This window comes from Artemia franciscana, chromosome 4, assembly GCF_032884065.1.
Source record: "Artemia franciscana chromosome 4, ASM3288406v1, whole genome shotgun sequence".
In the NCBI taxonomy this organism is placed as follows: Eukaryota; Metazoa; Arthropoda; class Branchiopoda; order Anostraca; family Artemiidae; genus Artemia; species Artemia franciscana.
Genome location: NC_088866.1, coordinates 22,742,305 through 22,766,336, shown reverse-complemented (window position 1 = coordinate 22,766,336; position 24,032 = coordinate 22,742,305). Strand labels below are relative to the sequence as shown.

Below are 24,032 nucleotides of genomic sequence, written 5' to 3'. Positions count from 1 at the left end.
TATTAATCATATAATTAAACTTGCTTGCTAGATCTTCATCTTCAGAATGTGTTTTCTTTTTGTTTGGCAGATTTATTTTATTCTCTTTCTTGTGAGCCCATGGTGCCTGGGCTTCAATGATGGGGATATGACAAGGTAACTTACACACTATCAATCTATGTTAAGGAGTAATTATTTTGAACTGCCCCTGTTCACTCCCCACTAAAAAAATTCTTGATTTTAGTTTTGTGACTAATTAAATAGCGAATCGCTCAATAGGGCTTTAGTGTGATAAATCTGTATATCTATTTGTTTTAACTATATAGCTAATTTGGTTGCAATTAGATGAATGAAAGAGTTAAAATCAATTTAGACCAGGAACAGATCCATGGGGTCGGGGGGGGGTGACCCTTCCCCCAAGATATTTCTGGTGCCCTTATTCTGTTCTTTTGTCTTTTATAATCTTTTTTAAAATAAACTTTTTAATTTGGTGCCCACCTCGAGTCACGTTGGCACCCTTGTTCCAGTCCCCCCCCCAAGATTTTTCTCTAGATCCACCCCTGGTCGATATGTCCTGGTGTTACATAGTAATGGTCTAAAGGTAACTTTAAAGAGTAGTAATACTTTGGGTAGCTTTCTAAATTCTGAGAAGGGTCTAACTTCACTGGGGTAACAAAGTGAAATTTATCAGATCCCATGTAGGCCTACTTGGAGAAGCTCAAATGTGGGACGTACTAACCAGAATTTGGAAATGAGATTGCTACAGTATAAAGAATCTATTTCATCGGCTTTAAAGCAAAATTCTAAGATCTGGAGATTTCATTTCAGTCATTTCGGAACATATTTTTAATTTTCAAGACCATTTTATTTTGTTTGATAATGTCTCTTTGATTTCTAGGGACCGGGGTTTAAAGCAAAATTTTCGCGAGACTCTTGAGACTAAGAAAATTTTATTCAAGAATATGGCTTTAAATAGAGACACGGGTAAATTTGGTTTGAACTCTATTTACGATAATTTATTAAAATCACATAAAACAAAGTTCATTTCACCCAATGCGATTAACCTCTGTCCAATTGTTAGTTCATTAAATGCTGGCGAACAGGATCCAAGAAGGGTAAAGAGACCACTTCCATTTTTGCTTTTGAAAGAATAAGGTTATTAAGCAGTACATAGTTCATTTTATTTTATATATATATATTAGTTTTTAATTAGTTTAGTTTAGTATTACCACTGATGACGGTCACTGCATGTGTGACTGAAACATCAAATATTCATATGAAATTTATCACTGCCAAGTAAAAGGATCTATTCTTATTAGAACTTTTATTTATACTTAAAGGGGAACATCAATTGACAAATGGTAATATATCCATGTCACTACTACCACTACTACCACTGTTCCTTTTGCTCATACTACTTATGTTACTAAACAACTGCAACTGCTACTTCAATTAAAACAATTTGTAAGGCTTAGAGCATTAAGATGAAAAGGGGGTCAAAAGCACACACCACAAAATATTTTTGGAACGGAGTACCGTGTCAAAGTGAAACTTCGTGGGCACCATTAAAGGGACCTTAAACTGAGGCAAGGCAAGATGTGCATGCTACTACCGCTATTAGTACCGCTTCTACTACCGTTGCTACTACTACTAGTACAGCACTAACAATACAACTACTTCACCTACTACCACCGTAACTACTGTCATACTAGTACTATTCAGGCAAAGTCTATGAAGGAATTAAATAAAAAAAAAACTAGTTTTTTTTAACTGAAAGTAAGGAGCGACATTAAAACTTAAAACGAACAGAAATTACTCCGTATATGAAATGGGTTGTCCCCTCCGCAATCCCTCGCTCTTCACGCTAAAGTTTTTAATTGTTTCAAAAAGTAGAACTGTGGCAAAGAGTCAAACTTTAGCGTAAAGAGCGAGGGATTGTGGAGGGGAAAACCCATTTCATATACGGAGTAATTTCTGTTCGTTTTAAGTTTTAATGTCGCTCCTTACTTTCAGTTAAAAAAACTAGTTTTTTTTATTTAATTTCTGAACGTTTTTAAATTAATGCATGTTTGATTTTGGCTCTCCGCACATAAATTATTATAATGAAATTTGCATATTAATTCTTTTTTTGGCTAAATGGCTTTCTCTTAGTTTTGATCAGACGATTTTGAGAAATAAGGGGTGGGGAAGGAGGCCTAGTTGCGCTCCAGTTTTTCGGTTACTTAAAAAGGCAACTAGAACTTTTAATTTTTAACGAACGTTTCTATTAGTAAAAATTATACGCAACTTAAGAATTAACTTACGTAACTAACTTTTATATTCTTATATTTTTATTATGTATATGAGGGGGTTTGTCCCCTCGTTAATACATTCCTCTTTACACTAAATCTTAAATTTTTTCCCAATTCCTTAAGAATAACCCCTGAATCAGAAAGGCCGTAGAATAAATAGTTTAAATTGCTAAAAATACTTTAGCATAAAGAGCGAGGTATTTATCTTCTCCTAAATACCTCGCTCTTTATGCTAAAGTATTTTTAGCACCCCTCATATGCGTAGTAATCTCTATTCGTTTTAAGTTTTAATGCTACTCCTTACTTTCAATTAAAAAAAAAACTTTTTCATGTTTATTTTCTCATTGTTTTTTTATAGTAATGATAGAAAACCCCGCGCCCTTTTCATTGAATAAAAATATATATTCTTCCAGGGAAAGATCCTCCCACATATCCCCTTCCCCTCAACCCCAACCCAAACCAAAAACTCCCCCTGAAAACGTCTGTACGCTTCCCAATAACCATTACTGTATGTAAAGACTGGTTAAAGTTTGTAACTTGCAGCCTCTCCCCCAGGGACTGTTGGGGGTAAGTCATCCCCAAAGACATAGTTATTATGGTTTTAGACTATGCGGAACAAAATGGCTATTTCAAAATTTTGATCCGTTGACTTTGGAAAAAAATGAGCGTGGGAAGGGGCCTAGGTGCCCTCCATTTTTTTTGGTCACTTAAAAAGGGCACTAGAACTTTTCATTTCCGTTAGAATGAGCCCTCTTGCGATATTCTAGGACCACTTGGTCGATACGATGACCCCTGGAAAAACAAAAAAAAACAAATAAACACGCACCCTTGATCTGTCTTCTGGCAAAAAATACGAAATTCCACATTTTTGTAGATATGAGATTGAATTTTTTGCTATAGGATTCTCTGATACGCTGAATGCGATTATGTGATTTTCGTTAAGATTCTATGACTTTTTGGAGGGGTTTCCCCCTATTTTCCAAAATAAGGCAAATTTTCTCAGGCTCGTAACTTTTGATGACAAAGACTAAATTTGATGAAACTTATATATTTAAAATCAGCATGAAAATCCGATTTTTTTAGCATCAACATTCCGTTTTTTAGAGTTTCGTTTACTAATGAGCCGGGTCGCTCCTTACTACAGTTCGTTACCACGAACAGTTTGAAAATTTGAGAGAATATTGATGGCAAATTCGAACTAACAAAAGATACTATGTGCATTTTGATTGTCAAAACAGCGTATCCTAAAAATTGATTTGTGTACCAAACTGGAACTCTCAGAGAATGCTTAAAGGGAAAGGTCAATTGACCAAAAGGCAATATGTGAACAATACTAGTTATACTACTATAAATCTTTAAAGTACCAAGGGCAGTGAAAATTAAATCGTGAAGTACAAATTGGTTAAGTGGAAATTTGTACAAACCTGTGTGTTCTTAAGAGTTTAGCTAAAATAAGAAATCTAATTTTTAACAAAAAAGACCTTCATATACAGGTAGACAGCTTTTGACAGTATCGGCCGCTAAATTTCTAAAAAAGAGGAGCGTGAGAAAAAAATTCACCGTAAATAATTTTAAGGACATTGCACCAAACAGCTTCAGAAAGTCTAGATTTTCTATGCAGCAAATTATTTTTGCTGCAAATTAGTTTAGTTTGTAGAAAAGCCAACTCCTCCTCAGAAATTTCAAAGAGCAAATACTAAAGATCAGGTCAGTTAAAGAAATAATCAAACCAATTTTCACTTAGCCGTTTAGCTCTAGTCATGCCTGCCATTCATATGGATCATATATTTTAGTTTTTGACAGAAAAAGAATGGATTGTGTTCTCTGGTCCAATCCACGATTATAAAATGTAGTAAGTTCGACATGTCAGCTTGAACGACAGAGGAGTTCTGAAAACTCAGCCTCTTCTTCTCTTGTAAGGTCAAAAACTTTCATAAGGAATGTTGTAGACCCTTAAATAAAATTTTGCAACGTAACAAAGTTATTTAGCCGAATGATAAGTACGCTGAACTTGAAATCCTATGTCCTTCAGGGATAAGATTTGAGTCTTGATTTTGCCGATTATTAGTTTGTTGTTGTTATTTTTTTTTTGGGGGGGGGGGTGGGGGTCAGTGGAGTGACTTTGTGAGCTCAGCTAGAGTCAATCCTGCCCTAAAAAGGTACCTGGAAAAAATATCATTCTTACCCCAAAACTGCAATTTCTCTGTTTTTTTTTTTCAAGATATGAAGTTTCTCGGAAAGTACTACATTGTTGTCAGTACTGTGACACTGAAGTTTGAAAACAATTAAGCAAAACCAATTTGCTGCGTAGAAAATCTAGACCTTCTGAAGCTGTTTGGTGCAATGTCCTTAAAATTATTTACGGTGAATTTTTTTCTCACGCTTCTCTTTTTTAGAAATTTAGCGGCCGGTACTGTCAAAAGCTGTGTACCTGTATTTGAAGGTCTTTTTCGTTAAAAATTAGGTTTCTTGTTTTGGCTAAACTCTTAAGAACACACTTTCCACTTAACCAATTTATACTTCCCGATTTAATTTTCACTGCCCTTGGTACTTTAAAGATTTGCTTGCAGAAGAAACGGGTTATGAATAACTTCTGTTCTCGTATTCAAAGGACATAGTTTGAATCCCAAATTTAGTTTTAACAGCCAAAGATTCCTGTATGTAACTTATTCAATTTTCCAGCTCGAACGATAGAGGAATTGTGACAACTCAACCTCGTCCTCTTGTACGGTCAAGGACATTGCCAGCAATAGTTGTTCCTGGTTTGACCCTTCTTCGTACTCAGATCGATCAGATCGATCAGGTCATACTCAGATCAAATTATGATGGTAAGTTGTTTCTTCCTAACGTGTTACATTCTACCTGGAATCGAGTGCTATTTTATTTTTGTTTTTTCATCCTACTACATTTATTGCAGCACAACACTTATATCTTCTTCTATTTTTTACTCTTGCCTTGTCAGTTCACATATAGCATTCATTCAGTGAACATCTTAAACCGGATATACTCTCATAAATTTTTGATAAAACAAGAATGCATTCAAGGTAAATACTCCTACTTTGCGTCGGCCCATTCATTTAGTGTTCAGCAAGGTTAATTTGCTGTCGAAACTTTTTTGGATAGATTCAGATGCCAATATTAAGCAAAGTGAGTAATTAAAGGAGTTTTATGTGGTAGTATATTTCTACAGTCTATTTTTTCTTGGAGTTCAATTACTATTTTGTATAATGGGATGAAAGAAGAAGAAGGAAAAATCTGACGAGTTTTTTCTCACATCCAGTCCTATGGAAGGAATCTCAATGAAATCACTAGCTGATAGTTTGAGTCTAGTTTTACAGACTGTTAAAGAAAATTCAGCTACGTTAAATTAGCTGAATGTTAATTTTAAAGGATTGGATCAAAGGATTTCTAAGATCGAAGAATCTGTATTGGAATCGAAATTGGAGGTGGAAGGTATTAAGCCTAAAGTGATCAGCCTTGAGGTAGAAACCAATGATTTGAAGAACCACATTTCTGTGCTGGTTGATGAAAATTCTTTATTAAATCGCAGTTATCTAGCCTAAGGCATACAATGATGAAGCTGGAAAGTAAAGAAAATGATAAAAATATTCTAGTATGGAACGTGACAGCGATTGATATTGTAAACGCTAAGGCGATTTTCGATAGTATAATTTCGTCATGCCTTGGAATCCCTGAGGTACCCAAATACACGATAGCTGATAATAAGCCTGAAAAAAATCTGATAAAGGTTATTATGGTGAAAGTGGCAGTTCTAAAACAGGCTCAAAATCTTCGTGGAAAAACTATCATGGGCAATCAGAATGTTTTTTTATCCGATGATTCTCCCCCGTCTGTTCGAGAAGTTCGAAAAGAACTTTTAGCTATCCGAACCAGTATTCGTGAAAAAACAGGCTTTGAAACTTGGATTGCGAGATCCATACTACCATCTCTATGTATTCGTCGCCTTAAGGAAGGGCCAGTGGAAATGTTTTTGTTTGATGAAATCCCACCAGATATTAGTAGCCTGATTCAAACGCAACGACAGCGATGGCAAGGAAATGGCCGGGGCAATTCTATGGACTGGATTAAATGACTGGATATTTTTTTTTTCTTTTTTTGTTTAGTGAGTTTGTGGAAGCCCGGACACTTTTTGTTTTTTGATAAGAAAAAAGTATTGCTTGAATTATTTGTTGAGTTAGTTTGGTCCGATGCAATAAAAATAGTAATAGTGACTTATATAATGGTATCTTCTGCTAAAACAAATATTGTGTCTTTTTTATTGTATCGCTATTTGTTTTTGTTTTTTTTGCACCAACAGTATAGTATTAGAACAAACCCATTTACTGTGAGTTTTAGTGCTTTTACTTTCCAATGGGAGAGGCATGGGGGAGGAGTACTCCTTGGCGTGAGGTCAATGCATGATAATGGTTTGGATGATATTATTATTATGTTTATGAAGGAATGGTTTATATTGCCAGTGCTGATTATTTGTTTATTTCTTAGTTTTTCCTTGTTTCTTTTTTCTTCTCTTTCCCTGTTTTTTCTTATTTATTCTTACCTTGATTTTATTATCATTATTTATCCATACCTTGATTATATTATTTTTTACTCTTCTTTCCTTATATTTTTTCCTTATGCATGTGGTCTGGTGGGCTTGGTCGTGGGGCGGAACTGTCATCCACCAAGAGTAAATCGACGATTTCTGCTAGTGGCCAGGCTTGTATCAACTCTTTGGGGGATGGTTTATTTGATTTACAAAATAATCCTTTAGATATTGAAAATATTATTAATAATTCAATTGGAAGTTGAAATCAGATGAATAATGATTCTAATTCGGCTTTTAAAAGTAAGTATGTTTCGCAATTAAATGGTTCTGCCTCCTCTAAACGAGATGATATTTTCTCTGTGTTTCATCTTAACATTCAGGGACTATGCTCGTCTTTTCATGAGCTGAAACGGATCGTTAGTGATGGAACTCCTGATGTTATAGGATTATGTGAATTTTTCCTGGATTCAAAAAAGGATATCCTTTTAGATAATCCAGGATATAGGATGGAGAGGCTGAATAGGAAACAGATGGCGAGAGGTGGCCTTATGCTTTATATTGCTGATCGTCTTGCAAATAATGTCCGAAATGATTTGAGCAGAAATGAGGAAGGAATCTTTGAATCCCTATTTATTGAGATTAATTCAATGCGTAAGTATTTGGTTGTGGGTTTGGTTTATAGGTCCCCCAGTGGATCTATTCCTTCGTTTTTGAAAATTCTGGAAGAAGTTTTGGACTCAGTCCAAAAACATCCCTATGAACTAATCCTTATGGGTGATTTTAACCTCAACCTACTGGATCAAAATTCTGCTTCAACTATTGGTTTTTTGTCAATGATGCTCTCTTCGGGAACTCTACCTTCAGTTTGTATACCAACCCGAGTTACTGAAACACAAGCGTCTCTTATCGATAATATTTTTTCGTCACTAGATGTCTTAGATAATTTGGTGCTGGTTAGTGATATTTCTGATCATTTTCCCGCTATTTCCTGATATAAGAGTGCTGATCAAGCGCAGCGTATAGCATCACCATCTAATCTTCCATTTTTCTGTTGTGGTGATACTGAGCTAAGTCTACTTAATTCTCGTCTGGCTGATCTACCATGGGATAGTTTGGTCTCTGATTCAGATTTTAACCACTCTTTTGATTCCTTTCATGATTTAGTTAAAGAAGGAATCCTGGAAATTTGCAGTCGGGGTCCAGTGCCCCATACTTCAAAAAGGATAGGACCACTGAATCCATGGATGACTTCAGGTCTCCATAAAAGCTGGAAAAGGAAAAATTATTTGTGGAAGATTTACAAGGCTTCACCATCTTTAGCTCATCACAAACGATTCAAGGCCTATAGGAATCTATTTAATTCTTTGTGTCGGAAGGCAAAGTCTCAGTATTATCAAAGGAAATTTTCTTAATGTGGGAAGGATGTAAGGAAGATATGGTATTTAATTAATTCAGTTCTTAAGACCTACTTCCCCTCTGCCTTCAGTTCCATCAATGCTGAAAATCGATGGTAAAACCGTCCAAGGAGATGTAGATGTTCAGCTAGAGCTTACCTCTTATTTTGCTAATATAGGAAAGGTAACTGCTTCCTCTGCAAGCTCTGCAATTTCTCGTTGCGATTTCAGAGCCTTTCTTTGGACCCTCATGTTTGAAGTCGATGGTCTTGAATTCTGTTTCTGAATTTGAGGTAGCTCATAGCGTGAATGCTCTTAAAGGATCATCCTCTTCAGGACCAGACAATATTCCTACAAGGGTTATCCGTGCCATTCTGCCTGCTATTCTGTCACCACTGACCAAGCTCGTCAATCTGTCTTTCGAGAAAGGTATTTTTCCTGAATCTCTCAAGCGAGCTAAGGTTATAGTACTCTATAAAGGTGGTTCTCGGAGTGATCCTGCTAATTATAGGCCAATTTCTCTCCTATCTGTTTTCAGGAAAATTTTTGAGAAGGATATGCTATCCCGGATTCTTAGTTTTCTCGATGCGAATAATTTTTTGCATGATTTCCAGTTTGGATTCCGAGCGAGTCACTCTACGGAGCATGCTTGCACAGCTTTATCGAATTTCATTCATTCGGCAATAGATTCTGGTCATATCCGGGCAGCTTTATTTTTGGATGTTCGTAAAGCTTTTGATTCCTTGACTCATCGGATTCTTCTTTGGAAACTATCACATATTGGTATAAGATCAAACGCTTATTCTTGGTTTGATTCATATCTTTCTGGTATGCTTATTTCAATTGATCCGCTTTTCCGGAGCCCTTTTGATGTATATTATGGCGTCCAGCAGGGATCTGTTGTTGATCCCATTTTATTTGTGATTTATGTTAATGATCTGATTTCGGCTGTAAAAACACCAGGCCTCTGGCATGTTGCAAGCTGTGTCAGCCTGATGCTCAGTCGTGTTCCAATGCTTCTTCTAATGAAGATTTTCTTGTCGCTTTTGCTGATGATACCACTCTTGGGACCCTTGGGAAGACGGAATGTGATATCAAGTCTAACCTTGTGGCATTATTCGAGAGAGTTATGTCATGGTTGAATGCCATTGACTTGGTCTTGAATGTTGGTAAATCACATTTTCTTATTTTTTCTCGAATTGGTATAGCTTTCCCTCAGCTTACACACCTTCAGGTGTCACAAGGCTCCTTGTGTAGACCAGAGAATCGGGTGGTCCGGTTTCTTGGTATCATGCTTGATGAGAACCTTTCATTCAGAAACCATGTAGCCATGATTAGAGTTAAGGTCTCACGGAGTTTGGGTATCATTCGAAAACTTAGATACACATTTCCTGGATCTATTCTGAAACTTCTTTTTTTCTGTCTTGTCAAGTCATATGTTTCTTATTGCCCCATTATATGGATGTCTACTTTTCCGACTACGCTGCAGTCACTTTCTGTCATGTATAATAAAGCACGGCGTCTGGTTATGGACACCACCCGTTCTTCACCAACACAACTCTTAAGTCTACGGTCTATTTACATTTTTTCTTGTGCTTCTTTTGTCTTTGATCAACTTCACGGCAAAACTCCTATGTTTGTTTCTGATTCAGCTCCATATAGCCTTCGTTCTTCAAATAATATCTACATTCCGCCTACCCCTACTATTCGATCAGATTTCAATCCCCACATTGCTTGTCAACAGGTCTGGAATTCACTACCTTCTTCAGTGCAGAAATGTCACTCGTTTGGTACTTTTAAAAGGATTCTTAAGGATCATTTAATAAAGAATCAAATAGATTAATTTTTTGTTTTCTGAGGAGTTGATGGCCCCTGTGTTTTGTTAGTGGTGTGTAGTTTTCCTCTCTGCACTTTGCTCCCAGGTCTCAGGTATTTTCTCTATGTTTTTTTTTTCCTTCTAGTTGTTGCTTATATTGTATCCCCCATAAATATATTGCCTGGGAAATGCTATATGTGATTGCCTATATTGAATTTACTGCTTGTATAATAATTGTTTTTTTCTTACCCCCCCTTGTATTCCTGGCCATGGAGCCTTTCGAGGGGAATTATGTGTATTGTAATTCGATTTTGAATTGTATTTTGTATTGTCTTCTATTTAATATTAATAAACTTCTCTCTCTCTCTCTCTCTCTCTCTCTCTCTCTCTCTCTCTCTCTCTCTCTCTCTCTCTCTCTCTCTCTCTAAATATTTAGGCGTAATGTCTAGAAACCTATATGGAAAAAGGAAAACTGGGCTAATCGACTAAAACATACATAAAAAGAAAAATGGAAGAAACTCGCCTCCCAATTTCTGAGCACTTCTTGTTCAATTTATCCAAAAAAACTACGAAAACTACGCAAATACAAAAAGAAGTCTAAATATGAAATGTTTAACATTTCCGTCTGATATTTATTGACGTGAAGCCGAAATGTTTTTAGCTTTTATTAGCAGCTATGTTTTGTCGCTGCTTTGATTAAACAATTTGCCTGTTATTGTGTATTTTCATTTCATTTTAATCAAAAACTGAAAGACAGTGTGGTCTGAAAAATTATTTACGTCATGCCTTTCCATAGAATGGAATCTTTTTTCTTTACTTTTTCTAGAAAAGTTTCAATCGGCTATGCCGAAGAGATATGACACGTGGAATTTTACCAGCCAACTAGATTGCGGTCATAATTTTATCAGTTTTTTCATTCATTTATTTTATCAGCTCTTTATGATTCTTGTTCAATTTTTCCACCTTCTGGCGTTACTTCCTTCTCTTTTAAGAAAAGTCCATTTCATTCCTTCATTCTTAATCTCTACGCTAAAAATGTTAATAATAAGTTCTTTTCAGTATAAAGATTGGCACAAAATATTTTAATTCTAGCTTTCACCTTGCCTTTCTATAAACGATTTTATGTTCTCCCGAGTAATTTTGTTATTCTTTATCTCTTATATCTTTCTCTCTTAACACCCTTAATCATTACTGAGAAATTGCAAATACGCTCTTCTAAAAGCCTCAATGTATGCAGTATTTATTTGATTTAGTTCAAAATCCCCTCAACAAAGACAGTGTTTTAGCCAAAAGCTAGTTATTGGCTGGTAAAAAGCGCCTTTTGAGGGCTTTTAAGCCCTACACATTTAGCAGGTCAGGATGCCTCTCCTCGCTTTGCAGCTTAGACCTTCGGCTCTTTTAATTGAACTAAGCGTCCAGTGGGTACATTGGGTAACAATTTGGGTATGGAACCCATGCTAATTTGACCCAACTTCAATCACAAAACTGTTTAGACCTATTATTCTAGGTATGGCTGTTACTGTCTTTTTTTTTACTTCATCGTTCCGAACAATCAGGTTCTGGAGTGGAGAAAGTTTAGAGCTATTCCTAGCCGTCATCTGGAGTGAGTTAGTTTGCTCCTAATGTTGCTCTTGCTCCTATTTTCAATTTTCCTTTCTTTTCCAGGGTTCATCCCATCTACTTCTTTCACAGTTATAGTTTCGATGATAGTTCTTCTTTTAGCCTCCATTATGTTTGTGACTATGAATTATTAGTTTTATTATTATTATTATTATTATTATTTTATTATTATATAGTTTATTATTATTTATATTATATTATTATAATGTTTATTATTATTATTATTTTATTTCCCAAAAGACAAGCATGAAGTAATGACAAAAAAAAGGAAAAAGAAAAGATACATTCACTTAAATCTCACAACAAAAAAAAACACTCAGTAAACTATTTTCACGATCTAGCGTATTCATAAAGCGAGACCGGCGTTCTTCAATGACTACAAATGGTTGCGCTATACCAAAACTAAACACAAGTCGTCGATTGCTCTTCCATAGAGGGATACCGAAAAGGAACTTCGCATAACGGAAATACAGTCGGCGAATAGCTGTTTTTTCAGTTTGACTTAAAAGTTCCAAAAAGGGTGCTTTATGGCTTTTTAAGAGTAATGAAAGAGAATAATAATGAGCCCCCATAACCCGCGCATGCATCTCTGCCCTATTCCAGCCCTTGGAGAATTTGTGCTAATCAACAATATAATTTTTCACCAACAAGTTTCTTTTCGTTTTGAACTTTTTAAACAGATGTTCTTATTGAAACTCTTATTGAAAGAAAAATCACTGAAATAATCGGATAGAATATACACACACACACACACACACACATATATATATATATATATATATATATATATATATATATATATATATATATATATATATATATATATATATATATATATATATATATATATATATATATATATATATATATATATATATATATATATATATATATATATATATATATATGTATATATATATGTATATATATATGTATATATATATATATATATATATATATATATATATATATATATATATATATATATATATATATATATGTATATATATATATATATATATATATATATATATATATATATATATATATATATATATATATATATATATATATATATATGTATATATATATATATACATATATATATACATATATATATATATATATATATATATATATATATATATATATATGTATATATATATATATATATATATATATATATATATATATATATATATATATATATATATATATATATATATATATATATATATATATATATATATATAACAATAATAAGTGGCAAAACAAATACTTGGTGAAAACCTAGCTTTTAGTGCCCCCCTCCAAAATCTAATTGTAAGAGATGCTATGAATTGAATGACAAATATAGTTAAAAAATATATTGATAAAAGGTTGTTTCAACTCTAAGCAGAAGTTCAGCTAATAATTTGTTCCTGAATATTCAATATTATGAGATCGGAACACATTACGCTAATTAAATTTAAAATTTATAGGTTCAGTTAAAAAAAAGGCAAATTTTGTTTCGACAAGGGTAAATAAAGGTATTTAGGCAACAAGAGGGGAGCTATAGTCTTAGGCCCTCAAAAAAAAATCATAATAGTCAATTAAACGGAAAAAGTAAGAAACTATGGAAAAAAAAACTTTAAAATATTTTTGTTTCTTGGGAAGAGGTCTTAAACACTCCCTCATCCTTCAAACTCGGCTGCTCTTGAATATTCTACCCTACGTCAAGATAAACTTTTGAAAATGTCTCTGCTTCTCCACTCCCTCAATCAGCGTTCAAGTGCAGCTCTGGTCAAACCTCCTAAAGTTCATGTCAAGAATGTAGCAAGGAGATTTTATATCAATGGGGGGGGGTCAGTTAGTGCCAGAAATTTGCTTTTACTAGGATTTAAATGGAATCGTTTCTTGTTATCCTCTGTTGGTTCATGTATGTAATGTATTTTCATTTTGTGGGGATTGTTCCCCGGCCCCTCCCTTTCGGTGCCCATAGATTGGGCCAATGGTTGTACTGTTGCCGTTTATATCATTTGTAGTGAAAACACTGGATCTCAATTAAACTTTCAAAGGATCTTTAGTATTCAGTTAACAAGACTCTAAGACAGTCTTCCTAGCTGTTAGCACAACTTTAATGAACAACTTTTATTTTCAGAAAATCCAGCATTATCAACTCAGAACACGCACGGGAAGTCAGCAACTTTGTCGAACTTTTTTCGTTCAGACACAAATGGTAAGTTTTTCTATAAAACGACAGAGCTTCTCTTATGCTTAATTATCACCTACCGCAGCAGTTTTCTTTAAATACCAAGGACAGTGAAATATACTCTTGAAGTTGAATCGGTTGAGTAGAAACTTGCTCAACTATCAAATATTTCGTGGTAACGAACTGTAATAAGGAGCGACCCGGCTCAATAGTAACCGAAACCCTAAAAAACAGAATTTTGATACCAATAGTTACATCAAAAGAATCACATTCTAATGCTGATTTTAAATATAAAAGTTTCACCAAGTTTAGTCTTAACCATGACGCAGGGACCTTAGTAGTCAAGAAGCGTCGTTAATTCTTAAATTAGTCTTAACCATCAAAAGTTACGAGCCTCAGAAAATTTACCTTATTTTAGAAAATAGAGGGAAACACCCCTTAAAAGTCATAGAATCTAAATGAAAATCACAACATCAGATTTAGCGTATCAGAGAACCTTACTGTTAAAGATTCAAGCTCCTATCTTCAAAAATGTGGAATTTTATATTTCTTGATGTGGAATTTTGTATTTCTTGAAGAATAAATTAGCGATTATCCTTGAGTTTCTTTATGTTTATTCCTTAAGTTTTTGTTTTCAAGCAACGGAGTAGAACAGAACACGGTTTTTTGGGGTTTTACACTGTGTTTTAAAAAGCTGTATCTTTTTGTTTTTTATTAAAGGTAATTTTTAGAATCACCCAAGATACAATAAAAGCAATAATTTTCTGTTGCTGTGAATAATTACAGAGGAGAGGAGAAGGTAAAAGAAGAGTGGAGAAAACCCGTTTGGGAAAAGCGAAAAACTTTTATATATCTTATTTAAAATTGCATATTATTCAATTTATTGAAACTAAATAGGATTGAGGAAAACAAATTAAATCATCTGATAAAACTTGTGTTTTTGCTGGGTTTGAATGTAAGATAAGATATTAGCGCCGGAAGACCAGCGGCTTCGCCACCGGGGCCCGACATACGGTAGGCTTTTATATATGGATTCTCATTGTCGCTTGTCTTTTAACCACAGACAATTTGAGCCTTTTTTTGATGTCATGACGTCACCACAGGTTCGATACAGCCACCCTGTGAAAAATAGGAAATAAACCGGGCCCCGGCACACTGCGAGCTTCTTTATATGGTTTTTCATTGTTTCTTGTTGCCTGAAATGTCAATTATGCAATATATATAATTATATTAATCATTTAACTTTTTTCAGTTTAACTTTTTTCACAAAAAAAATTAACTTTTTCACAAGCATTTCGGATGGGACATGGTTTAAAAACGCAGGAGTCGATTAAAGAAGTTTACCATCGTTATATTTGATTTTGTAGCATTTGTTACATATTTAGAATCTTATCTTCATCCGACAAATGGGTTTGGATTTCAAGAGGGTCATTTTTAATATTCCTATGACATACTTCATGGATCGACAAGTCTTCTACATGCTTTCATCTTTGAGCTAATTCTTTACCAGCTTCATTAACCACTTTTTTACAAGAATATTCTACATCACTCATTCTCTTTAGCAAAAGATCAAAGGTGTTATGATAAACTAGATTTTAGATACATTGTAACAAAGGAATTGATTTTAAACGTGAGAATCTTTAATGTTAAATTTTATATTCAAATTTTTGAAACTGATTTTTTCAATACCTCATCATTACGTAAATTGCATTTCTTTTTTGAGTGTTTTCAAAATGATCCATAAGAGAAGAGGCAAAAAGATTTCTGTAATACAGAGGCTGTTTTAGGGGGAGAGAAGGGGCGATTGCCCCAGGCGCAGACATTTTAGGTGTGCCAAATTTCAAATAATGTAACGGTTATAACCATTTTTTAATTTTGGAATTTTACTCCTATTAAATTGAATCTAGCGTAGGGCATAGTTGATTCCAAAATTTTCATTTTTCCCTCCATATTTTTATCACCATTCCTCGAAAATAAAAGTAAGTAGACCAAATTTAATTAATTTTAATGTTTTTTTGTAATATTCAATATTCAAACTTGTTTACATTTTAGAGGATGTCGAGATAACTAACAATTTCGCACAGGCAAGTAAATTTGGATTTAAATAAATTGAAAGTTTATTTTAATAAATAGAAAGTTCTTTTAATAAACACAGGGGGGGGGGGTACTAATCAATATTTTGCCCTGGCCGCAAGAGACGCTAGAACCACCACTACTCTAGTATTGTATATCTTTCCTACAAACATGGCAGCGTGAATACCTCAGTGTGTATTGGAAAAACCATCCAAATTTAGTCTGAAGGTCCTCTTCGAGTATATACAGTCCTTTTAGCATAAAAGTATCCATTTTCGGTATTAGTTCCCATTCACTCCCTGGGCAGTTTCTAATTCCCCCTGAAGGTTAAACCTTTGTGCATTCATGAATCTTAGGGAAGGCAGAGTAAAACAGCTTTAAAAGCAGTGTTGCCAATTTCTTTCTCAGAAAGCTTCGGAGGAGTAGGGAATACTGTTGACTCTATATGATGAATGTTTGAAATACTGCTAAAATTTGAATATAAAAAAATAGAGGCCAGATTTGACAAATTTCATTGGCCAGATTTTAAACTTATTCTGGAGTCACGCTATTCAGCATTCTCCCAAATTTAGAATGGAATAAATAGCAAGAACCCGCGTGAATTTGTATTCTCCATCCATTTTTCTTCTTCCGTAAGCTTCTTCCATTCTTCTTTCCAAGCATTCCTCTATTTCTTTTTCCGTAGCTGGTGAATAACGGTAGTTGAGGTAACCCTATTACAGAATAATGTAGCAATGCTGTTTTCGATGCACATTTTCATGCATTGAAAACCTTATTTTTGAGGTTTTATTTATTTTAACTTAATTTTGGAAACCAAGTACGCTAAGTTGACGCATTACCGGCGCCATTTTCTACGAAAGTTAAGCTTTAATTTAAGGATTCAGGTTTGAGGTACAGTAGATCTCCTTTAGTTTAGAGAAGTATTTTGCATGGGTTTTTTGAATGAAGTTTTTTGTTGAAGTTTTTAGTTTAGATAAGTTTACCCTTAGCAGGGTAGCTCTGATGTGTCTATTTTTTTCTTTCTTTTTTTCCAGGGCTAGCGGTTTACCAGAGCATCATAGAGAGATGCTTGATGACTCATTCAAAAGTATTTTTCATATCTACCTGCTTTTTGTAAATTCCGCCATTTGCAAATGCCATATGGCACTATAAATGGGCCCTTTTTGTGCCATTTCTGAACGGGAGGGGCTGGTGTACTACTGGAACATCGTAGCCTACATAGATTTTTGATAGCTCATGTAATGAATTACTCATATCTACGTTCTTTTTATAAATTCTACCATCTAAAAGTTCCAAATGGCACTAAAAATGGCACTTGTTTCCATGTCTGAAGTGGAAAAGCTAGAACTAGTGGGCTGACAGAACTTTTTAGAATGATATTTAATGGCCCATTTGAAAGTAATTGCTCATATTATGTGATTTTACGTGAATGACGTGATTTTTATCAATTCTATCATCCTTAAGCACAATATAGAAGTAAAAACCACGCTTTTGGTGTCAGTTCTTAAGTGGCAAAGCTATGAGGTATAAAACGGTATCATTGTAATAATTATCATCCAAAACCCTTACTGAAGGTTGCAAGAACACTTCCCGCATGTTCAAGCCCCTTAATTAGCTCCGCAATTATGGTCCTACAAACACATATAGATTAAATTTGATCATTCGAGGCTTGGCTCTGTTAGTAGAGTTTTGGACTTCAAATTAGAGTATCAAGCGTTCGATTACTGCTTGGTTGGTTTTTTTTTTCAATCACAATTGTGTCCCTTCTATATGATTATTATTATATGAAACTATCATATGGCAATTATCAATGCGACAACTATATGACAATTGTGTCACTATTTTTGTGAATGTGATGAATTTATTTTTTAAACTGGTCAAGCATTTTTATTCAAAAAGGAATAGAGGTCACTCAGTTCATGGTTTGTAAGCAAATTCGTAGTGTAGTTGAAATTACGCAGTTACACAAAATTACGCCCAACCAGTGGCGCAATTTGTCAGAATCCTGGGGGTGAAGCAAGGTTGGAGCCAATATTCTTAAGTCAAGTGAAAATGACAAGGAATACTGAAAAATTAGCCCTACAATAATATAAAAGGTAAAGATGCACTAAAGAAAACTGGCCCGTTTCTGTGAATCCTTGAATTATGCAGCCTTATCTTGGTTTTGACAAGGTTTATGGAGAAATTAAATTTCAGATGGAGGGCGAACCGGGTTCTGAGGGGAAACAGGGGTCGTGAAGGGGCAGTTTCCTCCTCTTTAACATAGCAAATTAAGTACCCTATCCCAACATCTTCCCACTAAGGGGTTGGAGAAGGGTAGCCGTGTGTCCTGGAACCACTCCAAGTTGTACATTAAAAGAAGGATTACCTATTGTTATATTTACTTATTCAAATTATTTACTTAGCTGTACTATTTAATAAACAGGATAACACTATTTACAGAGAAATCATTGGTTTTGTCCCGTTTTTTTTTTTCCTATGCCGCCGATGTCGGCTTATTCCTGGAAACTGGTAAGGGTCTAACCTGTGCGGTTTTTACGGAAAGTGTGGACCTCAGGCCGGATTGATGAATATGGCATTACCTTTTTGCAAGTTCCGCAGAACTCTTGCTTGGGGCCAAAAAGGATGGTTTTTGCTTGTCCACGAGCCAGAGCCTATGGTGTGCGAAGTGAAGTGGAGTTATGTAGCCTATGTCAGAGAGGAGTATCTGAAGTTGTGCAGCCAAGCTTTCGTTTCATCAAACCATGTTTCTGCTTTCGAGTGGAAAGCTCTGCTTCTAGCAGGCAAGCAGGCATTACTTTCAAATTGGAGATGGACTAAAATCTGTAAGTGTTAAATATATGCGGCAGTTACCCGGCCCCACAGCCAATATATTTTCTTTGAGTGATAAATAGGAAAATTTACAAAAGCAAAAGCGGCATTTTCTCACGGGTCCGAGAGTGCTGCCGTGATTTTGGCTGGGTTTATCATTTGTTTTTGGGACTTGGGATTGAGGTAGAGAAATATTATCAGATTTACCTCTTAAACTTTAAAAGTTCTGTCATTGCTAAGTAAATTGGAGCTGATCCATTGCTCTTTTCTAAGTGGTGACGTTAGAAAGTTGGCCTACGGCAAAAAAAAAAAAATCAACTTATGAACTAAGACAGATAGAAAATTTTTTCGACGGCAATCGGTAGCTCTTGATGAGCTGGTCAAAGTGTATGTCATCCATTTTTTGATACAAAAATTCCTTCATGAGATATACTAGTTTGACAGTTTCAAGGGGTTGACAACTTCAGTAGTAGAGTACACACAGAAACCAAAAATAACCCGATACCAATTGTGAGACATGTAGGGGACTTGTAAGGAAAGGTCAGCTGTTAACTCATAATCATCTTCGGCAGTGACGGGTTTGCAAATTTTGTTATTTACGGTACCTATTATTTGTTTCCAGTATATTTGATTATAAGACCGAGTTGGTTCCAGAGGTAAGACATGTAGGGGACTTGAAAGTAATAATCGTCTGTTAGGCTACAATCATATTTAGTGAAGAGGGGTTTCTAACTTTTGCTAGTTGGTGTAGCCTACCCATACTCACTGTAACCTAGAATTAAGTGTTTACGCAACGAGTACAAACGATAACGTGAAACAACGAGGCAGTTTCGTAATTATTAATAGAGTGGCATCTATGGTATTTAGATCCTGAAAAGTTACGGATAGCTTTATAATATCAACTAGATTATATAAGATACTAGCTGTTGGGGTGGCGCTTCGTGCCGCCCCAACACCTAGTTGGTGGGGGCGATTCGTGCCCCCCCCCAAGCCCCCCGCGCGCGTAATTCGTTACGCGCCATATTAGTTACGCGCCATTGTAGTTGCGTCCCTGTGTCCCACCTGTGACTAAATAAAAAAAAACGAGTTTTTTTAACTGAAAGTAAGGAGCGACATTAAAACTTAAAACGCACAGAAATTACTCCGTATATGAAAGAGGCTGCTTCCTCATCAACGCCCCGCTCTTTACGCTAAAGTTTGACTCTTTCTCTCAATTCTTCTTTTTAAAACAGTAAAAAACTTTAGCGTAAAGAGCGGGGTGTTGATGAGGAAGCAGCCTCTTTCATATACGAAGTAATTTCTGTGCGTTTTAAGTTTTAATGTCGCTCCTTACTTTCAGTTAAAAAAACTCGTTTTTTTTTTATTTAATTTCTGAACGTTTTTGAATCAATGCATGTTTTGATTTTGGCTCTCCGCAGAGGAATAATCAAAACGAAATTTGCATATTTTTTTTTGGGGGGGGGCTAAATGGCTTTCTCATAATTTTGATCGAATGATTTTGAGAAAAAAAGAGCGGGGGCGAAGCCTAGTTGCCCTCCGATTTTTTGGTTAATTAAAAAGGCAACTAGAACTTTTAATTTTTTACGAATCTTTTTATTGGTAAAAGATTTACGTAACTTATAAATTAGCTTACGTAAAGAACTTTTGTATTCTCATGTTTTTATTACATATATGAGGGGATTCGCCCCATCGTCAGTACCTCGCTCTTTACACTAAAGCTTAAATTTTATCCCAATTCATTAAGAATGACCCCTGAATCACAAAAGCCGTAGAATAAATAGTTGAAATTACTAAAAATACTTTAGCGTAAAGAGCTAGGTATCATAAGGAGGTGAGCCCCTTATATGGGTAATAATTTCTGTTTGTTTTAAGTTTTATTGCTGTTCCTTACTTCCAGCTGAAAAAGCTTTTTCACATTTATTTTTTAATTTTTTTTAAATAATGCTAGTAAATCCTGCTCTCCCTTCATGGAAGTTTTCTTCTCCCATGACAAATTCTCGATGGAAAGTTCCCGCAGCATATCCCCCTCTTCTCAAACCCTCCCCCCAACCAAAAAATCCTCCTGAAAACGCCTGTATACTTCCCAATAACCATTACTATATGTAAACACAGGTCAAAGTTTGTAACTTGTTTGCCCTCCCACGGGGACTGTGGGGGAGTAAGTCGTCCCCAAAGACATAGTTATAAGGTTTTTCGACTACGCTGAATAAAATGGCTATCTCAGAATTTTGATCCGTTGACTTTGGGAAAATAATTAGCGTGGGAGGGGGCCTAGGTGCCCTCCAATTTTTTTGTTAGAATGAGCCCTCTTGCAACATTCTAGGACAACTGGGTCGATACGATCACCCCTGGGAAAAAAAACAACAAAAAAACAAATAAACACGCATCCGTGATCTGCCTTCTGGCAAAAAATGCAAAATTCCACATTTTTGTAGAAAGGAGCTCGAAACTTCTACAATAGGGTTCTCTGATACGCTGAATCTGATGGTGTGATTTTCGTTAAGATTCTATGACTTTTAGGGGGTGTTTCTCCCTGTTTTCTAAAATAACGCAAATTTTCTCAGGCTCGTAACTTTTGATGAGTAAGACTAAACTTGATGAAACTTATATATTTAAAACCAGCATTAAAATGCGATTCTTTTGATATAGCTATTGGTATCAAAATTCCATTTTTTAGAGTTTTGGTTACTATTGAGCCGGGTCGCTCCTTACTACAGTTCGTTACCACGAACTGTTTGAATATATATATATATATATATATATATATATATATATATATATATATATATATATATATATATATATATATATATATATATATATATATATATATATATATATATATATATATATATATATATATATATATATATATATATATATATATATATATATATGTTTTTAACTACGTAAAACTTGCGAATATACAACATTCTTCGCTGTCCCATTGTCTGTGCATATAAATAGATTGTCAGGTTTACCGACTCTTGAACATGCAACATATAATTGTCCATGGGAAAAACAATCCGTATTCAGATCTATACCTCATGATTCTAATGATTGCCCTTGAGCTTTGTTGATGATGATTGCTAATCGAACATTCCCTGTGTCCCCGTCGTCATTTCCCAGTCTGTAATTTCTCTTTGAGTGTCCCGGTCGTCAATTTATATTCCCTTTGTCCCGGTGTCCCGGTCATCATTTGTGCCCCGGTGTCCCGGTCTGTATATACATTCGTTTTTGAATTGGTATATGATGAAATAAATTTTTAGTTTTTTTCCTTTTTTTCTTTTTAATTTTTTTTTGTAGTTTTTATGGTGATTGCTAATCGAACATTCACTGTGTCCCCGTCGTCATTTATATATCCCCCTGTGCCCCCCGGTGTCCCCATTGTAGTTGTGTCCCTGTGTCCCGGTAAACATTTGTGTCCCGGTCTCCCAGTCTGTAATTTCTCTTTGAGTGTCCCGGTCGTCAATTTATATTCCCTTTGTCCCGGTCGTCATTTGTGTCCCGGTGTCACGGTCTGTATATACATTCGTTTTTGAATTGGTATATGATGAAATAAATTTTTAGTTCTTTTCCTTTTTTCATTTTAGTTTTTTTTTTGGTTTTTGCCTTTTTTTATCTTTTTTAGTTTTTTCTTCTTTCTTTTTAGTTTTGTTTGTAGTTTTACCTTTTTTTAGTTTTTTTTTATTTTATTTATTTTTTTTAGTTTTCTTTTTCTCCTTTATTTTTCAGTTTTTTTTTCCTTTTTTTAGTTTTTTTTCTTTTTAGTTTTTAGTTTTTTTAGTTTTTTACCTTTTTTTATTTTTTTTAGTTTTTTTAGTTTTTTAGCTTTTTTAGTTTTTTTATTAGTTTTTAGTTTTTTTTGTAGTTTTTACCTTTCTTTAAGCCAAGGTTCGAACCTGGAACCTCTCGAACCTAGAAGCTGGAACATAACGCGTTACCAACTCAGCTACATCGGCTTGAATACATTCGTTTTTGAATTGGTATTGCATATGCTTTGAAATAAAGAAGAAAAAGAAAACTGAAAAAAGAAAAAAGGCAAAAAACTAAAAAAAAACTAAAAAGAAAAAACACTCAAAGAGAAATTACAGACCGGGACACAAATGACGACCGGGACAGTTCAAGTTCTACGTCAGAGAGGCTCCAGGTTTGAACCTTGGCTTTAGCATTAATACAAAAGAAGAAAAAACCCAAAAAAGGTAAAAACTACAAAAAAACTAAAAAGAAAATACAAAAAAACTAAAAAAGCTAAAAAACTAAAAAAACAAAAAAAAGGTAAAAAACTAAAAACTAAAAAAGAAAAAAAACTAAAAAGAGGTAAAAACTAAAAAGAAAAAAAACTAAAAACTAATAAAAACTAAAAAAACTAAAAACTGAAAAAGAAAAAAAAAACTAAAAAAAGGACTGAAAAATAAAGGAGAAAAAGAAAACTAAAAGCCGGGACACAGGGAATATAAATGACGACCGGGGCACTCAAAGAGAAATTACAGACTGGGACACAAATAACGACCGGGAGATATAAATGACGACCGGGACACTCAAAGATAAATTACAGACCGGGACACCGGGACACAAATGACGACCGGGACACAGGGAATATAAATGACGAATGGGACGGTCAAAGAGAAATTGCAGACTGGGGCACTGGGATACAAATGACGACCGGGATACTGGGAATATAAATGACGACCGGGACACATGGAATGTTCGATTAGCAATCGCCATCAACAAAGCTCAAGGGCAATTATTAGAATAATGAGGTATAGATCTGAATACGGATTGTTTTTCCCATGGACAATTTTATGTTGCATGTTCAAGAGTCGGTAAACCTGACAATCTATTTATATGCACAGACAATGGGACATCGAAGAATGTTGTATATTGGCAGGGTTTACGTAGTTAAAAACATATATATATATCTATAAGATAACGAAAGGAGAAATCTAACGAAAAGAGAAATCGTTGGTGGGGCGTGAAGTGCCCCCACCAACTAGGTGTGTTGGGGTGGCGCGAAGCGCCACCCCAACAGCTAGTTTTTGTATATATAGATAGATAGATATAGATTTTTAGCCACGTAAAACTTGCGAATATGCAACATTCTTTGCTGTCACATTGTCTGTCCATATAAATAGACTGTCAGGTTTTCATTTATATTCCCTCTGTCCCGGTCGTCATTTGTGTCCCGGTCTGTAATTTCTCTTTGAGTGTTTTTTTTTTTTTTTAGTTTTTTACCTTTTTTTCAGTTTTCTTTTTCTTCTTTATTTTTCAGCGTCACTATGAAATACATGTCGCCGAACCTTTGTTTTTT

The 24,032-nt window shown here is 34.7% G+C and overlaps 1 protein-coding gene across 1 annotated transcript in view; it reads left to right on the top strand.

Annotated features, from left to right (window-relative positions):
• The window catches only part of LOC136026159 (ankyrin-repeat and fibronectin type III domain-containing 1-like), a 254,211-nt gene that overhangs the window by 42,034 nt on the left and 188,145 nt on the right, over nucleotides 1–24,032 (top strand). Inside the window, exons 2-3 of the mRNA XM_065702463.1 lie at nucleotides 4,953–5,098; nucleotides 13,787–13,864. Coding sequence (XP_065558535.1) covers nucleotides 4,953–5,098; nucleotides 13,787–13,864 — 224 coding nt within the window. The remainder of the gene's footprint in view (nucleotides 1–4,952; nucleotides 5,099–13,786; nucleotides 13,865–24,032) is intronic.